Source organism: Frieseomelitta varia, unplaced genomic scaffold, assembly GCF_011392965.1.
Source record: "Frieseomelitta varia isolate USP_RPSP 00005682 unplaced genomic scaffold, Fvar_1.2 scaffold_264, whole genome shotgun sequence".
NCBI lineage: Eukaryota > Metazoa > Arthropoda > Insecta > Hymenoptera > Apidae > Frieseomelitta > Frieseomelitta varia.
Genome location: NW_025109995.1, coordinates 296993 through 324146, shown reverse-complemented (window position 1 = coordinate 324146; position 27154 = coordinate 296993). Strand labels below are relative to the sequence as shown.

Below are 27154 nucleotides of genomic sequence, written 5' to 3'. Positions count from 1 at the left end.
GCTTCTCTTTTTCATTATCCATTTACTCGATTCGATCTTTTCGCCGTCAAAAACATCGCGTGGTAAGATAAAAAGGAGAATACAGAAATACCTTCCGAAAGAAACTTTCACACATTCGATTTATTCTTTTCTCTTTCTTTTTTCTTCTTCATCCATTTATTATTATTATTATTAAATATTATTATTATTATTATTATTATTAAATATTATTATTATTATTATTAAATATTATTTTAAATAGTAAATAATCAATTTTATTTTAAATTACGCACATAACGGTGAAAATGAAACATTGCATTTCTTACAATGCTGCAGTGTTAATTTAAATGATTGTTTTTAATAATTAATTTTCGAAGGATGCTGAAAATTTATTTTACTCGTTTCAGATAGTATTGTTGAAAATAACATGTTGAAACTATGATTAAGAATCATGTATATGTGATGAAAAAACTGATAGAGATATAATATAATATTTACTATGTTGTCAATATAATGTTAGAATAGGAAATTCTAAGATTGTTTGAGAAATCAAACGTATTATTCCTAACACAGAATAATTATTTAAAATTTAATTGATAATTAAAATTATTCTATAATTTATATTTACATTGCTATAAATTATATGAATAAATCAATCATAATAATGATAATAAAAATATAAATATTGATTTATAATAAAATATTTTATACAAATTTCGAATAAAATATCTCTTTTAATAATAATTTCAACTTACATCATTAAATAGATTGAAATAATCTTTTAAATCTTAATATATTATGGCTTTTCCGAATTTATATATAATTTGAAATTATTAATATCAATAGAATTATATAATATTCAAAATTATAAAAATTGTTTATTATAGTTATATATAATTAATTTTAAATTTATAATACTAATAATTTAAATTATTATATTTTAATAAATCTTTTCGTATAAATAATTTTATTTTATTTATAGATAGAAAATTCTGCAGTTCTCTCAATTTTCGTCATGTTAATATAATTGTTATGATACAAACCTACATGCAACATTTAAATTAAAAAATCTCTTTAATTAACAAATGTCAACAGTAAAAATTCCATTAATCTCAGATGTTTCGACAATTTATTTTTACAACAGTAAGAAATATTTCAAATAGGTGTTAAAAATATAAGATTGTTATTCATTGATTCTGTATTTCAGATTATTAAAATAAAACATATTTTATTTTTAAATGTAATTTCTTTAAATGTAATTCCAAGAAGTTTTCGAAGTTCTATTTCACTGTTTCATTGAAATAGTACATCTAATATTTTTAAATTGTATTTGAAATATTTTTTATCCAAATTTTTCCCCGCTCACACTCTGATTATTTCTTTTTCTCTGTTTCTTTCTCTTTCTTTCTTTTTTTTTATATTTCAACGGCTCGATGAGCTAATAAGCTTTCAAGGGGCATTTGTACCGGCATGGTCCCTCATAGCACACATTATTATGTATACATGTAATACGTGCGTACATCGCGAAACCGGGCCGCCTGTAATTTCGGATTATGGGAACCGGACGGTTGAATCGCGGTTAACCACGAGCAACGGACGGAGAAAAAATGAGCACGGGCCACCGCGGCAATCTCGGAAGAAGGAAACGCGAGACGATTTTGATTAAAAATTGCCGAGAAACAAAAATCTGATAGCTCGAGATTAGCACGTGTTTCGGCGCATAGCGAATTCAACCGGCCGTGATTTTTCGAGAAACGGTGAGAATCGTATGCAGGATAGTTAGCGAGGAATAATGAACATTTATTTTCACTTCGTACTTTAACAGCATGAAGCTTGGAAAAAAGTATTTTCGATTTGATGAAGTTATTGAGTCGATGTATATGCATGTATATTTTATATATAAAGAACATCGTTTGAATTGTATAATTTCTGAAATTGATCACGATAATTTTTATATGATTTTACAATGATTCATCAATTTTATTATTCCAGATTTGTACGGATTATTAGATTCAATATTTGTTAAAACAATTGCCTAATTGTCAAATTTCAAGTTTATATAACTTTTATGATACGTAATTATTGTTGTATATTTGCGTTTATTATATATGTATACTTACGTTCAAAAATTTAAAACAAGTTCTAAAAAAAATTAATGATTAATGATCAAACTAAATCATTTACTTTCTTGTCTAAAAGCAAATCTATTTCATTTATAATGCTTAATATAATTAATTATATTCAAAAATGAAAATTGTAATTATAGTATTTTTATTTCCCAGAAAAAGGTATGAATAGGTTTTCTTTACTTCAAAAGGCAAACGAAGCTTCAAAATTTTAAGGAGAATATATAATCATACTGATGCATGCAGCATAAGTATTTATTCCGATTAAATTGAGAAACGAGGTGAATAATAGAAATTCATAAAATAGGAAACGTTTTTTAAAATGAAATTTGCAACCATATTTGAATTGTTTAAAACATTATAATACATTTAATTGCAATAATTAAATATATTTCTATATCTATATCTATATTAAATATATTTCTATTCATACCAATAATTAATAAAATAATACTAATATATTAACATAATTACTATATATAATTTTATTATTCTATGTTAATTAATTATTATTGGTATATATAATATTATTATTATCTATATTATATAGCACTAATACTTGCATTAATGCTTTAATTTTATTATTTTACGTAATAATTTTTCTTTCATGTCTAATAATTTTATTTTATTTTACAAAAATTATTTGTCGTTTATGTTCCTTTGTTACGAAGTGAAGTGAAGAATTGTCCAACAATAAGAGTTCGAAAAAGAAATAATAATCCATAAATGTAAAATCGGAATAGTAAGGTGTAATAAAATATCTTAATTGAAACTTGTTTCAAATAACTTGTTTATCTTAGCTTTATTATAAATAGTCCTTTTTCTCTTTTTTATACCTTTTATTTATTCGTCAGAATCTTAGATTTTAATTAATTTAATAGATTTTAGAATTTAATCTCTTTAATCTAAGATTTAATAAGATTCAATATTCTTTATTGATCAAACTTTCTACATATTTTATTAATTTACCATATTTTTGATGAATTTTATTATGACTGTTGCAGAGTTCTGATTTCTTTTTTTAATAACGTCTTTGTTGTATAAGCATTGCAGTAATTCCAATTTCGTACGTCCATCGTAAATTGAAAATTTTCGCGATTTTGTCCGATAATTACAATATTACTAATATTTACTAATATTGAAGCGGAAATATTTAATCAAATGATTTTAAAGAACATTAAAAAATAAATGAGATCTTTTTAAGAAAAATCTTAGACTATAAACTACTGAAAACAAAATTGTTCCTTTATTATATTTACGATTTACAAATTGTATTTTCTTTATATAAAAATTCTTTATATAAAAAAATATTTATTTTCTGCAAAAAACGTTTATTTTATGTCCATAAAAAAGCACATTTTTATTAAAATATGTATAAGAAACTCAAAATTTAATTTCTATCATAAGATACGCATAAATCTAAAACTTTTATATACTAAAAAAAATATTTTCTATTTTAAATTCTACTTCACTTACTTCATTATCTCTTACACAAAATCACATAAATAGTAAATACTGAAATAAATATCTACAATTTTTATTTTTTATAGCATAATCATTTTGGAGATGTGCAATTTTTGTAAAACGAAAGTCTCCTATATGTAGCCCAAAATTAGCTAAAATTAAATATTGTTAATAAATTTTTAAATTCAATTTTCTCGAAAATGGAGTCTTTAATAAAAAAATTTTATTTCTTCCTATCAATTAAAAAAAAAAATTTTTTTTTTTTTATCAAATAAAAAAAAAAAAAAAAAAATAAGTAACATTTGTATGTCCGAAACATCTTGTATATACGTAAAATGCCTCTCTTTATTGTTTGGCCTTTTTGTATTATCAGTCATATCAATGTTAGGAATATCTTGTAAATGGTATAATACTATAGAGATGTTCGTGAAACATGCGTTCGACAATCGCGGCTCCTAATTATAATTAATGTCATAATAATATTATAATGACTACCCGATAAAAATAATAACATCGAATAAAGATTAATCATGTAATTTAATTAATGAAATACAAATTTCAACAGGTCGACTTCTATATTTATATCAGAAATTAATGTTACAGAATCGAATGAGAATTTTGAACGAAGAACACAATTAAAATTATTGTTTCTTTATCGAATCCCTAATTACACACTCCAGTTTTAATTGGATAATTGTGTTGGTTAAGATTTTTTTCTCATTTTTGAGAAGAGTTTATAGAAATGCTATTATCATGAGAGTAACTTTAGAATTGAGTTTGGGTAATAAATAATTTTGGGTATATTTTAATAAAAAATGTTTATGAATTAACACCTACATCAAATTTAGCTGAGAGTAGATTTGATTTAAAAGTTTATTTAATTTATTTTATTTTTTATCTAACTCATTGTGCGTCATTGCAAATTTTATTTAGAACCAAGAATAGAACATCAATGGTAGTTTGACATTAATGTTAATTTTAAAATTTAAATATTATAATCTGCAACTAAATATATAAAAATATTTAATTACGTTAATCATTAACCTTTAATCCATGTCAATTTTATTTATGATCTTATAATTAATATTGAATTGAATGGAAGTTAAACAAATCGAAAATAGGAATGTTAAATGGCTGTTTATAAAGTATAATGAGTAATTTGAGTATATTTAGAAGATTATTAAAGATTAAGTAGAATGGAAGTTGTGTTATTGGAGTACTAAAGGAATTATGTAACGCTTTCATCCCTTTTGTGCTTGTCACAGTATACGATTATTAAATGAATTTATGGGAATTTTATATCTACGTGCTTCAGGCAAATTGCAGGCAGACAATATATGATTAATTTATGAACATGATTTTTAATCTTTCGATGAGAAATGACAAGTAAGAATGTTTCTGTAAATTTCTGAAGCAATTGACTTTCAGTAAATTTTGCACTAATGTCAATTTTAATCTTTCGATGCAATTTCCATTGCAATATTTCGATTCGTTGAACAAATTACTTCATATTCTAAAATATTAATTTCAAGAAGTACAAATATGATAACTTTTCTTTTTTTTTAAATGAAATATTAATTATTAAAATTTGTAATATAAAAAGGAAATTTTTAAAAGAAAGATTGTACAATTTATACCCTCGCAATTTTCTTCTTTTAATTTCTTTTCTTTTCCTTTTTGATAAATTTCTATTAGATTAACTTGAAATAATATTGAAATAATATTTAAAAATATTACAATATTTACAGAATTAAGTATAATCTCTTATATTAAATTCTATCAATACTGTTGAGAAAATCTTGCAACTCACTTAAATTTTAGAGTTCCTTTTTGTAGTTATCAAAAATACCGATATTTGTTAAAATTCGAATAAAGGATGCGCTATTTAACGTGATTTAAAATAATAAATAAATTAATAAATCACAAACTTCAGAAAAAACGTTCAATGTTCAAATTTTTGAATTAAATTGGAATTATATCTGTTACAATATTCTAAATTTATTTATATTCATCATCATTTATATGTATAATAATTGTATATCTGTAATACTATTATGAAATTATCCGAACGTCAAGGAAATTTAAGTCTAATAATCGCTTGTAGATTCACTTCTCCTCATCGCTTGCAACTACTCCGACAAAATGTGTGAAATGTTAAAAATGGAGATAACATAACGTGTAATTATCTTATAACTCAGAGAGTAAGCTGATAAGAAAATTACATCACGCCAGGTTAAATCGTTTTCGTTGGCTAGTGGTTTATTCCCTATTCTTAAAGCGAAACTAGTATTTTTCTTTCACTTCGCAATGGGACTTCCTGATTGACCCTTGCATTATGGAAGGTGAAAATTCGTCTCCATGATACATTTCTGATTGAATGCCAGACAATGTTTGATTTGACTAAAATAATACCTACATTTTGTCTAAAAAATATGCCATTATTTATTTTACAGATTAAATAAAACAAGTAAACAAATTTTTGGAACAGAGATGTTTTGCAATTCGAAATTTTAACAATAAATAAAATAATAAAAACTAAACTATCTACGGATTAATTAAAATATATTACACCTTTTAATTATCTTTCTTGTAGTTAATAATTATTAAAGATATTTAGAAATCTCTTTTAGTTATCTTTCTTCTAGATATAATATAGTTATAGTAAATGAATACTAAAATTTTTATGAACAATTAAGTAAATTGAAATGAATGAGAAATTGTCAATTTTCTTTTGCAGTTAATAAATAAACTGGATATTTATATATTTATAGCAAATTTAAATATTGTATACAATATAAAAAATATATATAATATACATAATGTGCAAAAATAGATAAAATATTAGTATCTATTATTATTAAATTACGGATTTTTATGCATTTACATTTTTATAAAATTTGTTTTATCTACCGAATACTCTACTTTGGACTATAATTTTATTTATTTTTGTGTATTGTAAGTATTTTTGCATTTTCAAACATTGCATAAATGTATCAAAATCGGCTAATCATAATATGTAGAAGAAGAAAAATATCTCTAAGTTTTTAGGTTTTTATTTCTTAGCTTAATGAAATGATAGACAAATGATAGGCAAATAGTAATCCATAGTAAGACTAAATAATGGCAGAAAAATTACAAAAAAATTTAATTTAAATTTTTTTCTAATAAATATCAATATTTGAAAATTAAACTTTTTGCTTTAATTATGAAAGATTTATTTAGTTTAAATGAATACTTCTATAAAAAAAAATGATATTTCCAGAAACAATTATATCAAAATAATTAATGTCAATTATATCAAAAAAATTATTTAATAATGTTTTTCTATAAACCATTATTAAATAATTATAGTATAAATAATTATAGTATATTGTTTTACTCACGTACGTAAAGAATAATCATTTGTTGTTCCGACTTACCTGAAACAAAAGTAAGAATATTAATTATAAATACGAAATAAAATGTACAATTAAAACTTATAAATAATAAACATTAAATAATAAATATTATTTTTCTAATTTATTTGGTGAAATATTTATCTAAATATAAAAAAAAGAAATTAATATCAAAGAAACAAAAACAAAAAGCACTCAATTTAAAACGATATAAGAAATAGAAGAAATAAAAATTTATTTCAATATAATCTAAAATTTTCATTTTTAAAAACATAAATTTCAGAACAATAACATATTAGACAACAAGTTTAAGAAACCTGAGGATAAATTATTTTTGTAAGGATGTGAATGTTTGTGATTTGATAGTGTGGACATTCACAGTCTATATTGATATACTTCATTATAGAATGGATTGATAGCGTAAATCGAAATTGTTTAATGATTGCCAGAAAATGCTCAAACTGAATCGTAACTTGCCTTTATATAAATAAATTCATATATATGTGAATCTTTGTCTTATCTTATATAATTCATATATCTAAATAATATAATTTAAAAAATATAATATTCGCAGGAAATTATTTTTCATACTAAATCTTATAAAAAGCACAATCCTTTGGATATTTTATATAGTTTTTTATATTTCAAATAACTAAATAAACGTAAATATGTATGATCAAAAAATCTAAACAATGGAATAATGTTTCGAACCTTAATTGACATAAAGACTTCAACGTTTTTATGTTTTATGAAAAAATAAGATAAAAGACGGAAATGCAGCGCATCGTTTAATTGCTCTTACTTAATTACGCTTACCGGTCGTGGTTCTTCGACACTATCGAATACACACATAGAATTATTTATGAGACGGGTATCCGGTTGACTAGTATTTTTATTTCTTGTTTTGTTTCGATAGAGAGAACATCGAAAAGCTAGAAAGCAGTTGAGCGTTTGTGAATAATAGCAAGAGATTGGGGGCGTGTGACGGACATGAAGGAATGTGGAAAATATTGCACGATAACTTTTGTATCGATACAACTGCAAAATATTGAAAGAGATAAGTAAATAGCACATATAGTATAGTGAGACAGTCGATGCTGTTTTGAGAAAATATAAAATTTATTGAAATAATGAAAATGAAAAATAATGGAAATATTATTTGTATGTCTTATACGTGTAGAAAGTCAGATATTTATTCTATTAGTTATATTGAAAATACCTGTATTATACATGTATTACATTCAGAACATGTACCATGTCTTTAATTTATTGTTGTAATTTCACAGTGTTTTAATTAAAGAAAATATAAATGTATAAAACATATAAAATGTTAATAAATGTTAATAATACAAAGTTTGAAATTTTAAACTATATTTAGCTTTTAAACTTAAATTTTAAATTGAATAATATTTTTATGTAAAATATAATAATAGCAAATATTATGTGCCAGAGAAGAAGTTTGAAAAATTGTAGAGTAAAACATTTTTAGCCAATTGAGATAATCATATTATGATTAAGGACGGATATTGTTAAAGCATTAGTTCTTAATTCACATACGCGAATATACACTTCTATTTGGAATCAGTGAATATTTTATACAATGAAAATGATATGAATATTTTATAAATTAAAATGAAAATAAATTTATGTTATGCTGGATTAGTGATATTCGTGTTATATTATATACAATTTATTACTAGAATTTACACACTGTTTTTTTGCTCATTCGTATATTACAATATGATTTATATATTCCATCTACGACAACAAAAATATTGTCATTTTATAAAAATGATTAATAAATAATAATAAATTTAAAAATTAATAAATTAAATTAAAAAATTAAATTGTTAAAAATTAAATTGAATAAAAAAATTAAGAAATTTTTTAATGAATCAATTTTTGCATTTGCTGTAAAATATTTATGCTCCAAATATTCCAATAGCTATAATATATACATAGATAGATACAACAATGAGTGATTATTTTTGCTACACAAACATATTATCATTCATATTTAAAAAATATTTACAAATATTTTTACAAATATTATTAAATACAAATTAAACACAAATATATTTACAAATATTATTATACAAATTTTTATGTTATAGTTCACGAAATATTTAAAAAATTATCTATAACCCAAGATTTTCAAAGTTTAAAATTTTGAAAAATATAAAACAAATGATAATAAACACACAATAAACTTTCAAAAGAAAAATTAAATATGAGGATTATTACATTTGCCCATGATAAAAGCTCAAAATGTCTATATTATTAAAATCACAGACATAACGCATTGTATTTTCATATTTTTTAATTATCTTTCGATTTGCTCTATAGAATATTACATTTGCACAACACTGTAGAGCCCATTTCTGAGACCATGATACTCACTCCACAAAAGTGTCGTGAACCGCAATTTTCTCCTACTTTGTGATCACATTTCCTGCTCTACATTACTTTTTTCCCTTATTTTTCTTTCTTTATATTCATTTGCCTCTACGCACTTTGTATTTGTTGCCTCTAGATATCTCGTTGACTTCTTCTTCTCTATATGTATTTTAGATTTAATTTCATCTTTAGAACAATTTTACGTTTTACTTTACACCAGAGACCGAATCGGTATTTTATATTACGGATACCGGTAAAATGCCGGTATTTTTAGGTTGCTATTCGATTTCGGTTTGATGAAACCGAAATAATGCGAATACCGGTATAACGATTATACCGGTAAACTGAAACCGAAATATTTTGAGGTTTAGGTATTACACCGGTAAACTGAAACCGAAATATTGTAGGTTTAGGTATTATACCGGTAAACTGAAACCGAAATATTGTGAGATTTAGGTATTATACCGGTAAACTGAAACCGAAATATTGTGAGGTTTAGGTATTATACCGGTATTTGAGAAATCGGTTTTAATACCAGTACATACCGGTATGGTACCGCTTTACTGACGAAAACCCATTTTTCATTTTCTATGTATAGTGACTCTTATTAATATTCGGACATCATGCTATTCAAAATATTGTTGTGGATTTCGATTGTTTATAATAGTAAATTTGGATTAATTTTTTAATAATATAATAAAACATTCGTTATAGTTTATAGTAATTATTGCACATACTTTTCTTAATATCAAACAATAAACTGAATTATGTCGAAATGTAACGTGGGAGATACAACGATGAATTGGTATATTAGAAATAATTATTAATAATAAAGGATAACAACGTATAAATATGGTAATGGTTAAAAACGAGTATATGAAAGAAAAGTAAACATTTTATTCTTGATTTGCTCGAATAATTAATATATTATTTATACAATCGTCATGTAAATTGCAACGATGCGGCGATAAAATATATTTTAAAAAAAGGCGTTCGACGCTTACTTGTGTTGATGGAACAGTTAAAATTCCTGCTGTTTGGAAAACTCGGTTCCCATCTCGGACATCCCTAATTGGACGAGCCGTTTTTGGATNTTTAACCGATTAGGTTTTTTCAAGAAATTGCGCCGCCTACTCCTTGCGTTCGTAAGTGCTTTTTCCGAGAGTGGGACCGCATTGATTTTCCTAATTTATGGCGGTGTAGCAGGGTTTTCTCTCCATGTGTTTTCCAAACGTAGGTCTGAGTGGGCCCTTGGAAACCTAGAGTTTCCTACGACGCTTCGCGGAAGGATGCTATTGTGGCCGAATTACTAAAAACTTCGAGTGCAGATGTCTCGTTTTTATGCACTGTAAGAAATAAACTTGGCTTTCACAATTCAATAGCATAGGCGACACGTGAGTCGTAAATTCTCCTAACTGCATGTCTGAGAAAACGACTTTCTCCGACATCTGCTAGCCGCTAATATAAATAAAATAAAATAAAAAACTAATAAAAAAGGTAATAAAAATAAATAAAGTGTACGTGTATAAGCGTCGTCAAATTTACTATACAGCTTTATGAAAACATTTAATCCAGAGACTGAAAGCCGAAATATTTTGAGATTTAGGTATTGTACCGGTAAACTGAAACCGAAATATTGTAGGTTTAGGTATTATACCGGTAAACTGAAACCGAAATATTGTGAGGTTTAGGTATTATACCGGTATTTGGGAAATCGGTTTTAATACCGGTATATACCGGTATGGTACCGCTTTACTGACGAAAACACATTTTTCATTTTCTATGTACAGTGACTCATTAATATTCGGACATCATGCTATTCAAAATATTGTTGTGAATTTCGGCTGTTTATGATAGTAAATTTTTTAATAATATAATGGAACAATCATTATAGTTTATAATAATTATTGCACATACTTTTCTTAATATCAAACAATAAACTGAATTATGTCGAAATGTGGCGTGGGAGATACAACGATGAATTAGTATTAGAAATAATAAAGGATAACAATATATAAATATGGTAATGGTTAAAAACGAGTATATGAGAGAAAAGTAAATATTTTATTCTTGATTTGCTCGAATAAATAATATATTATTTATATAATCGTCATGTAAATTGTAACGATGCGGCGATAAAATATATTTTAAAGACGAAAAAAGGCGTTCGCCGCTTAATTGTGTTGATGGAACTGCTAAAATTGCAGCAGCTACTTTGTACAGCTCTGGCATGGATGTTTTATTTTTTCTCCAAAAGTAAGAAATATCCTCTTTTGATTTTAACCGAGGAAATTCAGAAAATCTCTTCAAATCATTATTTAAACTTACAGTAGTAGTAAATGATGTTTTATTTTTATTTTCGCGTTCCAATTCCATCAACATTTCTTCAACTTCATCCGTCTCTAAAGTGTCACTTGAGTTACATGATTCTTTCTTTACAATATGCGTCCACAGGTCGGTTATATAACGTTGTGCTCGCTCTTTCTCTTCTGGTTTCAAAACTACATTATATCGCAGATCAAGAAATAACCCTGCTAGAAAAATATCATTCTCAAAAAGTAATTTTTCTCTTGCTGTCATAGCATTAATAAAATTTGTTGACAAATCAGTTTTAATTTTATTGGTTTGTAATTTGCAATTTGTCCAAACACGAAAAAAATCTCCGATAGTTAATTGTTCCTCTTGCAATTGTTTCGTAGCAATACGGGCTGGTGTTAAACTATTTACTATGGATTCTATTAAAAGCCAGTTTTCCGTTGACAAATATAAATATTCTTCATTAGAATCAATACAAAAAGATTTTAATTCCAGCAAGCGTTGAAGCATATCCACAGTCGAATACCACCGCGTAACACAATCTAATATAGGTTTTTTTTTATGCACAGCTTTTAACAATTCTTTTAGCGTTGGCGTACGTAATTTCCTACATACCTGTCTTGCTTTATCAATAATACCTGCAACTGATGTTTCTTTCAAAGCATCCTTAACAGCTAAATGTAGAGTGTGAGCAGCACATCTCACGCCTCTAACGATGTATCTACTATCTGTAGCTATACTAAAACTAAATTCAAAACATAAGGATGAATCATTGCTTTCATCCCATGATGATGATGTTTCTAATGTACTAGTAGTTTCGTCATCGGTTACATTATTATTATCACTATTACTATCTTGATCACTCCCTAACAGATGAACAAGTTTGATCACGTTAGCATCTGTGGTCACAGAAAAAATATCCTGCATGCAGATATTATATTGATGACACACATTTAGAACTACATTTTTTAATGTTACAGCATCATGTTTAGTGAACAATTCTGTTACTGCTAATGTCCGTAGAACAATATTTAAATCTTCATCAACGAATTGTATGTTGATTCCAAGAAAAGAACGGTCCATGCATGTCGCAGCATCTATCTTTAAACATATAACTTTTCCACTGATTTCTTTACGTATTTTTTCACGAATCTGCTCTGCATATGTTGCAACAGATTGTTTAATATTATGCGAATTAATGTGTATTTTGTCGGAATTCTGCGTGATCAAGGCAACAATATTTTGAAATGCTTCGTCGTCCATTATGGAAAATGGTCTACCGTGAACAGCAACAAGTTTTACGCATTCCTCTATTAATATTTCCAATTTATTCTTTTTCTTTCCAATACTGTCAGCCTCTTCAAATTTCTTCTTACGCGATTCTTTCACTAACTGCACTCTGGTGAATTCATTTGGATGGGAATTGCCCAAATGCATTTCTAAATTTGTTCCGTGCTTTCCTTTCACGACATGTTTACAATTATTAATGGCACATACAGATGTATTAGTCGAAGCGTCATACTTGAAGTATTTGTAAACTGGATTCGTTGCGTTTCTTCCCATATTGGCACAAAACAAATAGTTTTGGGGATGTTTGCTTGTGGATAGTATTTAAGAGGTGATAAATTTTGTAACAACGCTAGGATGAACTCGGAGACGAACGATCGGAGTTTACGTCGAGAGTCTCTCAATAACTGCAAGCTCGCTGCTTTTCCTGCTGTTAGGAAACCTCGGTTCCCATCTCGGACATTCCTAATTGGCCGAGCCGTTTTTGAACCTAGCCTATTCCTTGCGTTCGTAACGCACTTTTTCCGAGAGTGGGACTGCATTGATTTTCCTAATTTATGGCGGTGTAGCAGGGTTTTCTCTCCAAGTGTTTCCCAAACGTAGGTCTGGATGGAGCCTTGGAAATCTAGGGCTTCGCGGAAATGCTATTGTGGCCGAATTACTAAAACCTTCGAATGCAGACGTCTGGTCTTTATACATTGTGAGAAATCAACTTAGCCTTCACAATTCAGTAACATAGGCGACACGTAAGTCGTAAATTCTCCTAACTGCATGTCTGAGAAAACGACTGTCTCCGACATCTGCTAGCCGCTAATATAAATAAAATAAAATAGAAAACTAATAAAAAAGCTAATAAAAATAAACAAAGTGTACGTGTATAAGCGTCGTCAAATTTACTATCGGCAGCTTTATGAAAACATTTAATCATTGTCTCCTTTTCTAATATATTAATATTTTATTTACCGGTATTATACCGAAACACATCTACCAATTTAACATCGTTATACCGGTACTCGCACTATTTCGGTTTCATCAAACCGAAATCGAATAGTAACCTAAAAATACCGGTATTTTACCGGTACCCGTAATACCGTTTCGGTCTCTGGTTAGGACCTACGCCTACGCTATTGAATTGTGAAGGCCAAGTTTATTTCTCACAGTGCATAAAGACCAGACATCTGCACTCGAAGTTTTTAGTAATTCGGTCACAATAGCATTTCCGCGAAGCGTCCTAAACCCTAGGTTTCCAAGAGCTTACCCAGGCCTACGTTTGTAAAACACTTGGAGAGAAAACTCTGCTACACCGCCATAAATTAGGAAAATCGCGAAATTGCAGTACCACTCTCGGAAAAAGCGCGTTACGAACGCAAGGAGTAGGCAGCGCAATTTCATGAAAAAACCTAATCGGTTGAAATCCAAAAACGACTCGGCCAATTAGGAATGTCCGGAGATGGGAACCGAGGTTTCCTAAGAGCAGGAAAAGTAGCGAGCTTGCAGTTATTGAGAGACTCTCGACGTAAACTCCGATCGTTCGTCTCCGAGTTCATCCTAGTGTTGTTACAAAATTTATCACCTCTTAAATACTATCCACAAGCAAACACCCCCAAAATTATTTGTTTTGTGCCAATATGGGAAGAATGAATCCAGTTTACAAATATGACGCTTCGACTAATATATCTGTATGTGCCATTAATAATTGTAAACATATCGTGAAAGAAAAACACGGAACAAATTTAGAAATGCACTTGGCAATTCCCATCCAAATGAATTCACTAGAGTGCAGTTAGAGAAAGAGAATCGCGTAAGAGGAAACCTGAAGAGGCTGACAGTACTGGAAAGAAAAAGAGTAAATTGGAAATATGGAGGAATGCGTAAAACTTGTTACTGTTCACGGTAGACCATTTTCCATAATGACGACGAAGCATGTAAGGTTTACACAAACTATAATTCAATGCTAACTTAAAATAGTACAAGAACCTGGAAAGAAGAATTTTCACAGAAGATTTTATATTATAACGATATTTTAAAGAACTAATTATATTTGATTATATTATTTGATTATTTTACTTGATTATTTTAAGTACTTATTGATATTAATTATTTTAATCAATAATTATATTTAACGACACAGAAAAATCTATATTAATCATGTTTGGTTTTCCTACTACTTTTTAATATTTTCTTTTTTTTCTGTTTTTCGTTGAATTTTTTTTATCACAGTAAATTTCTTTTCGTTATTTACATACAGAAAATCGTCGAACTCCAAATAAAATCAGTCTAAGAAGACTTCAATTTTCGAGTTAATTTCCTCCATAGTAAATAATGTAAATTGAATTAATCTGTTCTAGAATCTCAAAATTTTAAGTACCTATATAAAACATTTTAGGTATATAATTTAATTAATAAATATTTGATATAATAATAAAATATTTAAATTAAGAAAAAACACAAAAATTGAATAATGAATAAAATTTCATTCGTTACTTGCCAATTTCTATTATGTAATTCTTTGTTCAATTTTCGAATTTTCGTTCGCAATTTTGATTTGCTGAAATTCGAATTTCAAAGCTGTTTGCATATTAAACCGTTCGAAGATGGAGAGTTCATTGTATACTTATACTATCGAAAAGTTTGAAGCACTCTGTTAATTTTGGATAAAACCGTATTTTTTCAGTGGATTATGTCACGATTAACATAATTATGTATCTATTCATTTTTTGAATATGAAATTAATGAGTGCTGCAAACTTTTCGACGATAGTATCTCTTTTCATGTGTTTTCTCACTTACACTTGTATAACTTTGTAGTTTTCTTTTAATATTCTCATAAATCATTTTTTGCTTAATTTTTTTGTCGAAAGAAAATCTTTTATATTTCATATATGTAATCATAAACTAAAATATAAAATGAGATGTTAACTTATAACTATACTACGTGATCAGTAACATTAAAACATTAATGAATAATCTTTGTTATAAAAAATGTTGTTCTATAAAAAACTGATCTCCAATCTTGAATCAATTGTTATAAAAATTATTAAATTTACTCATTTAATTTAAAAATGAAAATTTGCAATTAGTTTTATGAAATATATATGTTAGATAATATATGATAATATATATCTTATATAAAAGGTTGCTTCAGAGCTTACATTACTGCATATAAAATATAAATACTCTAACAATTAATAATAAATTTATTAAACAAGAAACAACTGTATCGATTGAATTTGTAAACATGCCAATTTTTTTTTCAACAAACTAGAGTTTTCTTGCAGTTTACTATTTTGCTTTAAAAATCAAGTGTAAATTATAATGTAGCTTTAATGTTGATCTCACTGCACTTGTTATATTATGGTTGTATTTTGAATATTGTATATACATTTATTTGTATCTTACTTTACTAAAAATTTTGTATCTTTCTTTAAATATATTAGATATTAAAAATCATATTTTGCAAAATTCTATTTTAACTGACACACATTAAAAAAAAAAATTATGATAATAAAAGATAAAATACAGTGACAAGTAGATTGAGAATGTTCAAACATTTTTCTTTTTTCTATTTTTTCTTACTAGTCACAAAATTAATCAAAGATTGGATCAAAAAATCAAACTAAACAAAACAAAAACAAAATGAAAACTTGAATAATTAAACATTCCAAGTAGACCTCCCATTATATTTTATTTTTATTTAAATCCCACTTTTGACAATTATATCCATAAAAGCATAGAATTACATAAACATTCGTGGTTCATTAATAAAAGAATACTTTTCTTAAGAGAAATTTGAGAAAAAAGCAACAATCATTCGTAAATCATAAAAATAAAATAACTTTTCAGCTAGGACATCTTATATGCATACATTATACAACATACAAAGTATAAACTGCTAGTACGCTCACGTATGCAGATAATACCCGACCGTGGTATCCGGTGGTGCATCTATATTTTGTTTGCCTCGCACGCAGCTGGATTAGAGGCTCATAGTGCTGGCTGGCATTACACCTGTTATTGAATAATAACACGTGTAGTCAGATCTGATGCGAGAGCCCACGGACGTGTTCGAGGCCGTGATTGTTACGAGCAGGATAGCAGACGAACACGAAATCTCTGGATCGCTTGTGAAAAGAAGAAAATGGATTTCCAGATAGTCAGATAGGCTCACGTCGATTCGCCGCTTGTTTGCCGCGAAACAACGTAATGCTTTTCCCTGATCTTTGCTCCTTCTGGGATCACGAATCACATGAAAATGCTGCACACCATTCGCTTCAACGATCTGAACCAAACAGTGCATATATTGGAAGTTACAAGTTCGTAGTTTGACAGAAATCTAAACGAGATATTTCGAGAAGTTTTTATCAAAATTGTTACAATGAAAAGTATTTTAGGATTGTTATTGAGGAGTTTTATTACGTTTGTAGGATTAGAATAACATTTTTCTGATTTCTTCTGAATAACATTTTTGTTATCAATCTCATTAATTAATACAATTTTTTTTTTACAGTCAGATTACGTAGTAATTTTTGCTTATTTTTTCGTTTATTACTTCTTTAAATTTAGATATTAGTTTTATCATTAATTAAACACCTAAAATTTTTATTAAACAATAAGCGCGTAAAGAATAACATTTTCTGTTTTTTTTTTATAATGTTATTGATAGCTTGTAATAATTTACTTTTATAAGATTCGTTGGTACAGAACAACGAAATATGACTCGCAATTTAATTTATGAATAATAGAAAAGACAGATTGTTCAAAAGAATTTTAAAAGAACTGTAGAAAATATGAATTGTGTTATGAAAACAGTTGCGTGAAGGTTTAATGAATTGTAACGATTATTTTTCATATGATACATTTTAAATGAAAATTTTAATTTTAAAGTTTAAATGATTCAAAGTTTAAGGAATGACTTATGTTTGAAAAATTAATAATAAATCGCTGCAGCTGAAATCTTATAGATATATTACAACAATTGTAGTTTGAGAAAATTCTTAATGTGATATAATGCGAAAATTTTAATGAAAATGCACGTATAGAATAGCATACTAGAAAAATTATGATTTTCAAAAATATAAACGTACTATCTCCAAGTATTTTCTTACTTTTTATCTGATCACTTTGCTAAATTAAAATTTTAGATGCTTAAATAATGATAAAACTAATATCAAAATTTAAGGAAGTAATACACGAAAAAATGAACGAAAATTACTACGTAATCTGACTCTAAAATAAAATTGTATTAATTAATGACAAAAATCTATTCATATCGAAAAAAAATTGCATGCTGTTTTGTAACAAATATAAAAAGGAATCTCTTTTAAATGTTTATTTATTTATATTAATATCTGGGCAACGTAAAAAGAATCTTTTTTTATATTACCTAAATATTACTATAAATAAATAAAAATATTTCTTAAAATAATGAAAAAGGTATGGCTATTATATCAGAATATATAATTCTAATAGTTTTTATATAAATAATATTGCTTACACATAATATCTTGCCATGAAATGTTAATTGAATAACTGAATTGAAATTGATTGTATGTATGGAATCAAACTAAATGTTTCAGCAAAAAATTTTAATGAACGTGTTTGTAAATATTGTATATAATAGAGTGCACTATTCTTAGAGTGTATTTAAATTTTACAATTCTTAAATTCTAAGTTTCGAAATCTGTAAATTAATAACAAATAAAAGAGATGTGTAAATGAATATAATATTATGTGAATAATTTATTGCATATACATAATTTTGTTTGACATGTTCGTTACACATTGTTTTTACTTTATCTTACTTTACTTTATCTTAATCGTTTATTTCAGATTTTATTTCAACTGTTTATTTTACATTTTTTTAACAATAAAATATTTTAATGGTGAAAAATGAAAATGATGCACGAAGTACGTTTACTTTTTACCGATATAAAATTATTTTAGAGTTATTTCTTCGTTAAAGGAACTCTAAAACTCTAAAAACTGAATTTTTAATTAAGAAGTATTTGAAAAGCTATTTCATGCGTGACAGTCAACGTTTTGAAAATTTCACTCATAATTTAAAAAAAAAGTTCTTCAAATTTTCACATTTGAAAACCAGATGAAATCAACGACAAAATGGACAGAACGACGAAACTTCAAAGTCCAAACAAAATATTATTTACACTTTTCACAAAGTACGAAAACTTGACAGACACTTTCAAAAAAACCCAGGGAACTTATTGCCGCATCGCGACAAAAGATCGTAACATCAATGAAACCCGGCACAAAGGGATTGAGCGAAAAGTACAACAGCTCTGTGTCTCCGAGGCATAACTCAACCATAATTTGATATCGAACAAAGAGTACAACTTTGAATAGGCGCGCGACGATAAAATATCAGCCCTTCGCAATGGCAGAAAGGAAGGTAGGGATCCGCGAGGCACGCGGATACCGTTAACCTTCTAGCTCTAGTCCCTTGCTCTCTCCTGCCTTCGATCACGACCATTGTGTATCGCGTGGCCATTGTCCTGGAGCTACAGAAGAATAAACAAACCGATTAAGATATACGCGACGATGGTAGAAAAAGGAAAAACTCGCGTGGTCCCGGGGAATTTCAGTAACGTTATTAGCGGCGAAATTTACAGCGTGATCCCGATTCCAGATTACGAAATAACACGCGTGCCTCTATTCGTTCTTTCGCGGCTGGAAAAAGAACGCGGTGTACCGGGGGCCAGATGGAGAAAGATAAAAGGAGAGACACGAACTCTCTGGATTTAATCGAAGCTGATATTTACATAATTATAAATGCCGATGCTATAAGTACGATTCCAAGAATACCTCGCGTCGTACTGGACACATAACGCAAGAGAAACGGAGTTGCTGTAAATTATTAACGAAGATGATGTTTTCGTCCTTGTTTTTATGCCTTTTATTTCAGTAAAGAATAGATATGCTTTCGGGGCAAATCACTAATTGTCAGATTAAATCATGAAATGTGGGCAAAATAAGATTCTTGTGTTATGGGTATAACGTAAATCATACGCTAGAACGAGAATTGTAAGTTTGTGACGGGTATTTAATATGGGGTGAAAATATATGGAAGATATTTTTTTTTTTTTTTGTAATTCGAAATGCTTTGTTTCAATGCATCGTTTATATGGTTTAAGAAAGTGTAAATTATACGTTGTATGAAATTATGAGATGTATAAGAGCGACTAAAAAGAATATTTGAAGCACCATTTTTTGAATATTTTATTATTGTGTAAGTATACACTTCATTATATAAACTCATTCTTTTTAGATTCAAGACTTACAATTTACAATACTTACACTTTCGTAATTCACGGCACATACACAAGTTTATGTAAAACAATATTTTCAAGGATGTAAAGGATCAAAATTAATCATTTTTCGTTTCGCGACTTTTTCCAATTCTGGCTCTTAAGCCAAAATTTCACTAAACCTTCACCTTCTGGTCACTAAAACAAAAAAATCAATCCGAAGAAATCGAAGAAGTTGCATAGTCTTCTTTAGTTTTTTTTTTTTTAAAGTTATCTTAAAAAAATTACAAGCTAGTGAAATAATCAAAATTGGGTAAAGCCGCTAAACTAGAAATTTATCTTCGTTGAATAATTTCATGACTAACTGTAAATACAAACTCCGCGATTTATCAATAATCGTTACAGATTACAGATTCAAATCAGGATATCTTAGATCTCAAATACTTTTGTTTGTTAATTTTTTTTTTTTTTTATTATTACAAAAAGATTTCTTCTGAGTAAAGCAAAGATAAATTTATCCGTTATCACATAATTTCGTTATCAAACAATAAAAAATGTTCTCGAGTTACCAAGAAGAAGGGACGAAACTTCAACCGCGCTGCGCTGGAAGGAAATTCGACTTCTCGTGTTTGGCCGGACGCGACTGAGATACCACGGGACATACTATACATATACTTACAAGCTGCAAGAACAGTTCAAAGCGACCGCGAGTTGCGTTGCACTGCCTTGGGCGTGTTGCATCTTTGCAACGGATTGCATTGTATCGTACGAGCGAAGGAAACAAGCGCAGCCTTTGAACTACTCTCCGAGCAATCTCTTTCTCGTCTTCCCTCTCTGGTTTCATACTTTCGTGCGTATGTGTCGACCAAGAATTATTTTCCCATAAAATAAATTTCATCGTTGCCACGTTTAATCTGGTATTTGTACTTATTCACTTCTATTTTATTTGTATAGACTTTCAAATAGATGAACACCGAAAAATTGATGTCACCGTTCACAAGTGAATGTTTCACGATACTTCAGATTCTTCATTATTTACGAGTATACAATATACAAGCAGTTTAAAATAAACGTAATAATTAATTGGAACGTCAAATCACTTTTGAACACTCTGTATTTGTTATTTTTAAACTTCCGAAAACAATTGCATTTTGTCTCTGGAAACCGATCGCTAACTGAATTACTAATAGTACTTGTTATTTTATTAATATTACTTGCACGAGGTTATAATTCTAGATGTGTATTGGAACGACTAGTTTAATAATTATATTAAAATATAATTATTATATATATATATATATTAAAATAATTAATCAAATGTCTTAAAATAAATGTAAGCAATTACATCTGTCCGTTCCACGTGGATTCATTTTACACGAATAAAAATCGCGTAAATGGAGTCTGTCAGTACAATTTTCATCCAAAGACATGAGATTTTCTTTTTCTTTGTATTATTGAACATTTCTGGGTTAAACTTACAACATAAAATATAAATCTAAACAGTGCGGTAAAAACATTGCTCACTTACTGTCTATTGAATAATATATCGTTGCTAAGACCAACTTTTAAGATTGATTCTAATATCTGTATGTTTAAATCACGTATTGTCTTACCGATGTTTTTTATACGTATAAAGTACTTAGTGTTACAATTTACTGCGTAAAAAGAGACTCGCGTAAATGTAGAGACGGGTGTACAGGATACCTCAGTTTTCATTAATTTGTACCATTAGTATGAACAAGAAAAAAATGTTAAGTAAACATAGATCTGCAAACACTTTGTAAAAGTCATAGAAATATGGAAACTAATTTATAGTACGTATACATTCGCCATAAACAAAAATGATAGTGTACTCTTCGTTCGAGAAGAATAAATGTATTACGCAGCGACATTTCAGAAATTATACTAACTCGCTGATCTGATCGAAAGTATATTCCATATAAACAACACTACTAATGTTTCATAGTGAATCTAGCCATTAAAAATTTGCTCAGTATTTTAAAGACGTTTGAATTTTTACCATTTTCCAGAGCAAAAGCACTGTATGACGTGAAAACGTTTTTAAAAAAGATGAACTCAAGATCAAAGTAGAGACTTCGCGATAGCTTCACAATCAATGGTGGAATATTTGTATGATTCTTTTTCACGAATTTATAATTATTTAAAGTACATATTGACATAATTTATAATTATTTAAATGCATATCTTTTATCTAGTAGGTACATGAACAATTTTGCGCGTGACTGTAACTAATTTTTCTTTACTACTATCATAAACTTATTTTCGAATGTCTAGAAATTTATCAGTAGTAACAATTTTATGAAAAAAATCTCAGAAATAGTTGAATTCGTAACTCATACGATTGATCAAGTGATGCATTGAACGAACAGTACATTCTTTTTACTCGAATACAAATTTCAAACTGCCACGAATCAACAATTCATTTAATTTTTAATTAATATTTAAACTTTCTCTAAAAGAATATCAAAAGTAACGAACAGAATATAAGTGGAACACTTTATCAATTGTATATTAATCGTCCAATATCGTCCATGCGAGTTTGTATACGAGTTATCACAAATCAGTTTAATTTTTCATTCAATTACTCTAAGAACAGATTTCAGCAAAGCACATCTGCAATTCTGAAAATTTTATTGCAAATTAAATGTTTTTTTAATTACATTTAGGAAAAATATTTTAGGATTGAAACAAATCCACGTATAAAATATAATATTTGATACTCTTCTCTTTTGAAAATTTTTAAAAAATTTGTTTCTTTGTTTACAATTTTTTTTTTTTTTATTAATTAAATTCTTAATAAAAGTTGTCCAAGTTTATTTTGTGTAATACAAACGTCACAGAAACGAGAAAGCGTCAGAATATATAGCCAGTACAATCGTAGCCTAATATGTATTATAATAGATTTTATTTAATTGCAGAAATTTATAAATTTCGTTCAATGTTTAATCTAATAATTTCTATACTTATTGTTACTTAGGTACTGTTATTATGCATTGTTACTTATTATTAATTATGTAATGAAAGGTTTTGTCGATTGACATAATTTATAATTTTCGTCTATCTGAACTTGTCGACAAATTCATCGAATAGTTACAGTAGTTATATCATCAAATAGTTCATACAAATTTAATAATTTTCTCCTATATTTATGATTTTTCTTCTATAAATTCTTTTTTTATTCTATTATATGTATAATAAAAATTTATATTTAGACAAATATACTGAAATAGTAGAAAATTTCGTTCTAATAAGTAAACATCAAATAAATGGAGTTTTAATTGCAAAAATTTTTTTAATTTATATCTTAAATTTATATATATTTTTTATATGTATAAAATAATTATATTACGTATATCTTTTTAAATTTATTATATTTATATTTATACAATTATAAGAATTATTTACAGATTTGAAAATTCATTATAGAAAAATGTTTTTCATAGATGTTTAATTTTTCATTCCTTCTGAATTAAGATGATAATCAGTCTATATCTCGAAACAATTTCTCGATCTTGCTTTCTCCTAATTACTTTTGTACAGATCGTCTAATTATTTTCTACCTTAGTAACTTGTTCTGTCTAGTTGTCGCCGTCGTTGTTTTCTTTTTACATTGCAACCATTCTTGCATAAATAGCACGACGAAGCTATTTTCGCTACGTCTGTCGATCGATTTGTCGACAGAATTCGCTTGATGCCTCGTTAGGGAAGGGAATATAATTGGATTTGTTTAGATCGTATGCTAAATGGACTGATTGAGAGTTAACGACTGCAGAAGACGGATTTACGAGCTTTTAAGAGATTTGGCGAAGAAATTTTTAAACTGAGACTTGTATTTCCCTGAATAGACTGATTCAAATCTGTATATTTAGTTTCTGCAGAACTAAAATTGTTTAAAGTGAAAGCAATAACATTAACTTAAAATAGCAAACCAATGACAAGGTAAATGTTTATATACTTTTAGTTCTATTATTTTAGTAACTAATTTCAATATAAATTCAAAATCTCGGTGTTTTCCGAATTATGTAATGTTCTTGTAAAAAATGTTCGTATGTAAAATTTGTATTTGTCTTTAAGTATTAGAGTTTCATACATACGAGATATACGTACTAAATTTAATAATTATGTTAAATTACTTTTTTTGTTTCGTTTTTTCATTTTTAAGAAAGCAAGATTATTTCGTCTTCCTAAAGACTAATTCACTTTCTAAATTACTTCTTACTTAAGAAATATTACGAAACTATTATTTAGGAAATATTATAAATACGAATTTCGAAAGACATTATTTTAAGCATTTATTATAGTGAAAGATATGTTGTTTGCTTTTTTATTTATGATTGAATGATCTACAAAATAAAGATCATCGAAATCGTCTAAATATGTATTACAATAACAGAAATAAAAAATTTTTAAGCAAGCGAGCAAAAAAGTGGAAATTGCCTGCCACCTCTTCTGTATTGAAAAACTTTCATTGAAAAAATTTATTAATATTTCTAAAAATAACAGAGATATTATTCCAACCTGTATATTCGAGATTATTTGAATATTTATTATATTACTAATATTAGAATACATAAACTGATTGTAAAATGATTTAAAATAGACATATTAGAACTTTTTAAAATAATTGAATGGAAAAGTATCATCATCGATCAAATAGGTTTCATTGTTTAAAATAAAATGTAAAAATTTTTTTAATGAAATCAAAAAGTCTTTTAAAACATTCTATTAAAGAAATACAAATAAACTATAAATATATATAACTAAACAGATTAATCCTACTTAATAACATCAGAATATATATAAAATTGACTGATAAAAAATATTGTTCCTTACAATAAATGTATTAAAACAACATTCAATTTATTTTATTCAATTTAATCAAACATTATTCTCAACAAACATTGTACTATCTAAAGCAACAAGTTCATTATAGTACAAGTTTAATTCACTACAATTTATTTCTACAAATGAATTAAATATTAAACAATAGTTTCTTAACAATTTCTCATTAATAACAAGCAGTTTCATTTTTACATAATAGTTATTTGTTTGGAAACATTGATCTTTTCTGTTTTGATGTTTCTGCTGTATGAAAGTGACTAGCAAGGCAGATACAACTTCATCATACAAACTCCGAAGACATTATTTCACAGGTAAAACAAATAACAGCTGTCATCGTGTTGAAATGATACACGTGCAAGCGGAATCGATTGAATTGCTAATGCGCCATGTATCTTCGATTTGATATTCTAGCGAAAGCATGATAAATGGGTTGATCATGCACTTCTGACGTCTCCCGACGTCTTGGACCAGTTCCTACGTCACTGCCGGTCTTCGCGTTCAAATCTCCCTATCAAATCTCTCTATTCAATTTAATTCTCAAACTCTCCCTTCGATCTCGGCAACCAAGATGAGATAGCCTCATCTCGTTCTATCTCCGTAAAGTCTCTATTTTTCGTGAGCGATACGTCGTTAAGAGTTTCTATTTCCCGTATTTCTTGTTCAATAAGCATTATTTCTATTCTATAAGTATTTTCTGTCCAATAAGTATTTTTCTGTTCTGATACTTTGTAACCATCATTGTAGAATATATTGTCATGTTTACGCGTGTGTTTTCTTCACTCCCTACAAAGTCAAACCGACTGCTTAATACTGCGAACACGTCGCGACGGAATAACCTTTGTGCGCAACTAACGATCCCATCCTGAAGGCGTTCCAATCTGCAGACCACAGCGGATCTCGATCAGAATCGAACGTACGTACTGGTTGGGCAAAAGGTTGCATTCTGTTTACGTACATCGACTATAATGTTCGTTATCGTTTTACCGTCGTCCGACGAGCCATAACACACCAACAGTAGTACCTAATCAGCTAGCATGCGACGCTCTGACTGGCCAATCTCATGATTGTCAATTCAACATTATATTTTAGACACTTCACAAGATTGTTTTATTATGTATCATGTTTAGAACTGATATATATTTTGTTATATTGTATATTGTTTTTTTAGGTACGTGACCTTTTTTGAACAAGATACTGACATTTGTTATATTATTTCTTTTAACAATAATATTAATACGGAGGAGTTATAACATTGTTCTAATAATATTTAATTTTACAAACTGAAAGTATTTTTTATAAATTCAATACTTTTTAACACTAGAACTACCGACGATCAAGGTATAAAAATGGTATCACAGAAATTAAAGTGCGAGGAACAGAAAGAAATTTATAATACAATAAAGGATACGAGGCTTTATTCGTATAGTTTACAAAAATCATTAAAATCTCTAAAAATGCGACATTACGATTCTGCAAAGCTACTCTGAAAAAGTTAAAAACCATTTTGACCATTTTGATAGTTCTAGTGCAATATTACTTGTTTATAGAAATAAACTAAAAAATTAAATTAAAAAATAATCATGTATCATTTTAAATAAAAAGACTAGAGTTGATAATGCTACAATTGAAACTAACTATCTGGAATACAATTTGTACTGAAGTTCTTGAAATTCTTTCCTTATCTCTGACTGTTTTATGAGTAAGTATATTATGTCCCAGATTCACGATCACCCCTTGTAACCTGTATTACGCAACAACTTCATTCAGGTTTGCAGGCTTGGGTAAGTAAGATTAAAATAATCTATCATATGTATATTACTGCTTAGAATCATAAACTCTATCTTTATTGTGAAACGAGAACACCCATTATTGTTAAAAAATAATCTATTAGAGAATATTTATTTATATAAAAGTATTTCTTCAGTGAAGAAATTTCTCTTCTATTCTACGTAATTAAAGAGATGAAATTTGTTTTATTTGCTAAATATTAGAATAAGTACTTTAATTTAGATATTTTATATATTTTTGTATATTATATGTATCATATGCATGCTTTTTCTTTCAAA

General features: G+C 27.5%; 2 protein-coding genes across 2 annotated transcripts in view; both read right to left on the bottom strand.

Moving 5' to 3' along the window:
* LOC122528831 (laminin subunit alpha-1) overlaps positions 1-27154 on the bottom strand; it is a 370357-nt gene that overhangs the window by 69096 nt on the left and 274107 nt on the right. The gene's annotated exons all lie outside the window — the stretch shown is intronic.
* Positions 18886-27154, bottom strand: part of LOC122528832 — a 28584-nt gene continuing 20315 nt past the window's right edge. Inside the window, exon 2 of the mRNA XM_043654369.1 lies at positions 18886-19478. Within this exon, the coding sequence (XP_043510304.1) occupies positions 19441-19478 (38 nt within the window). The 3' untranslated portion in view covers positions 18886-19440. The remainder of the gene's footprint in view (positions 19479-27154) is intronic.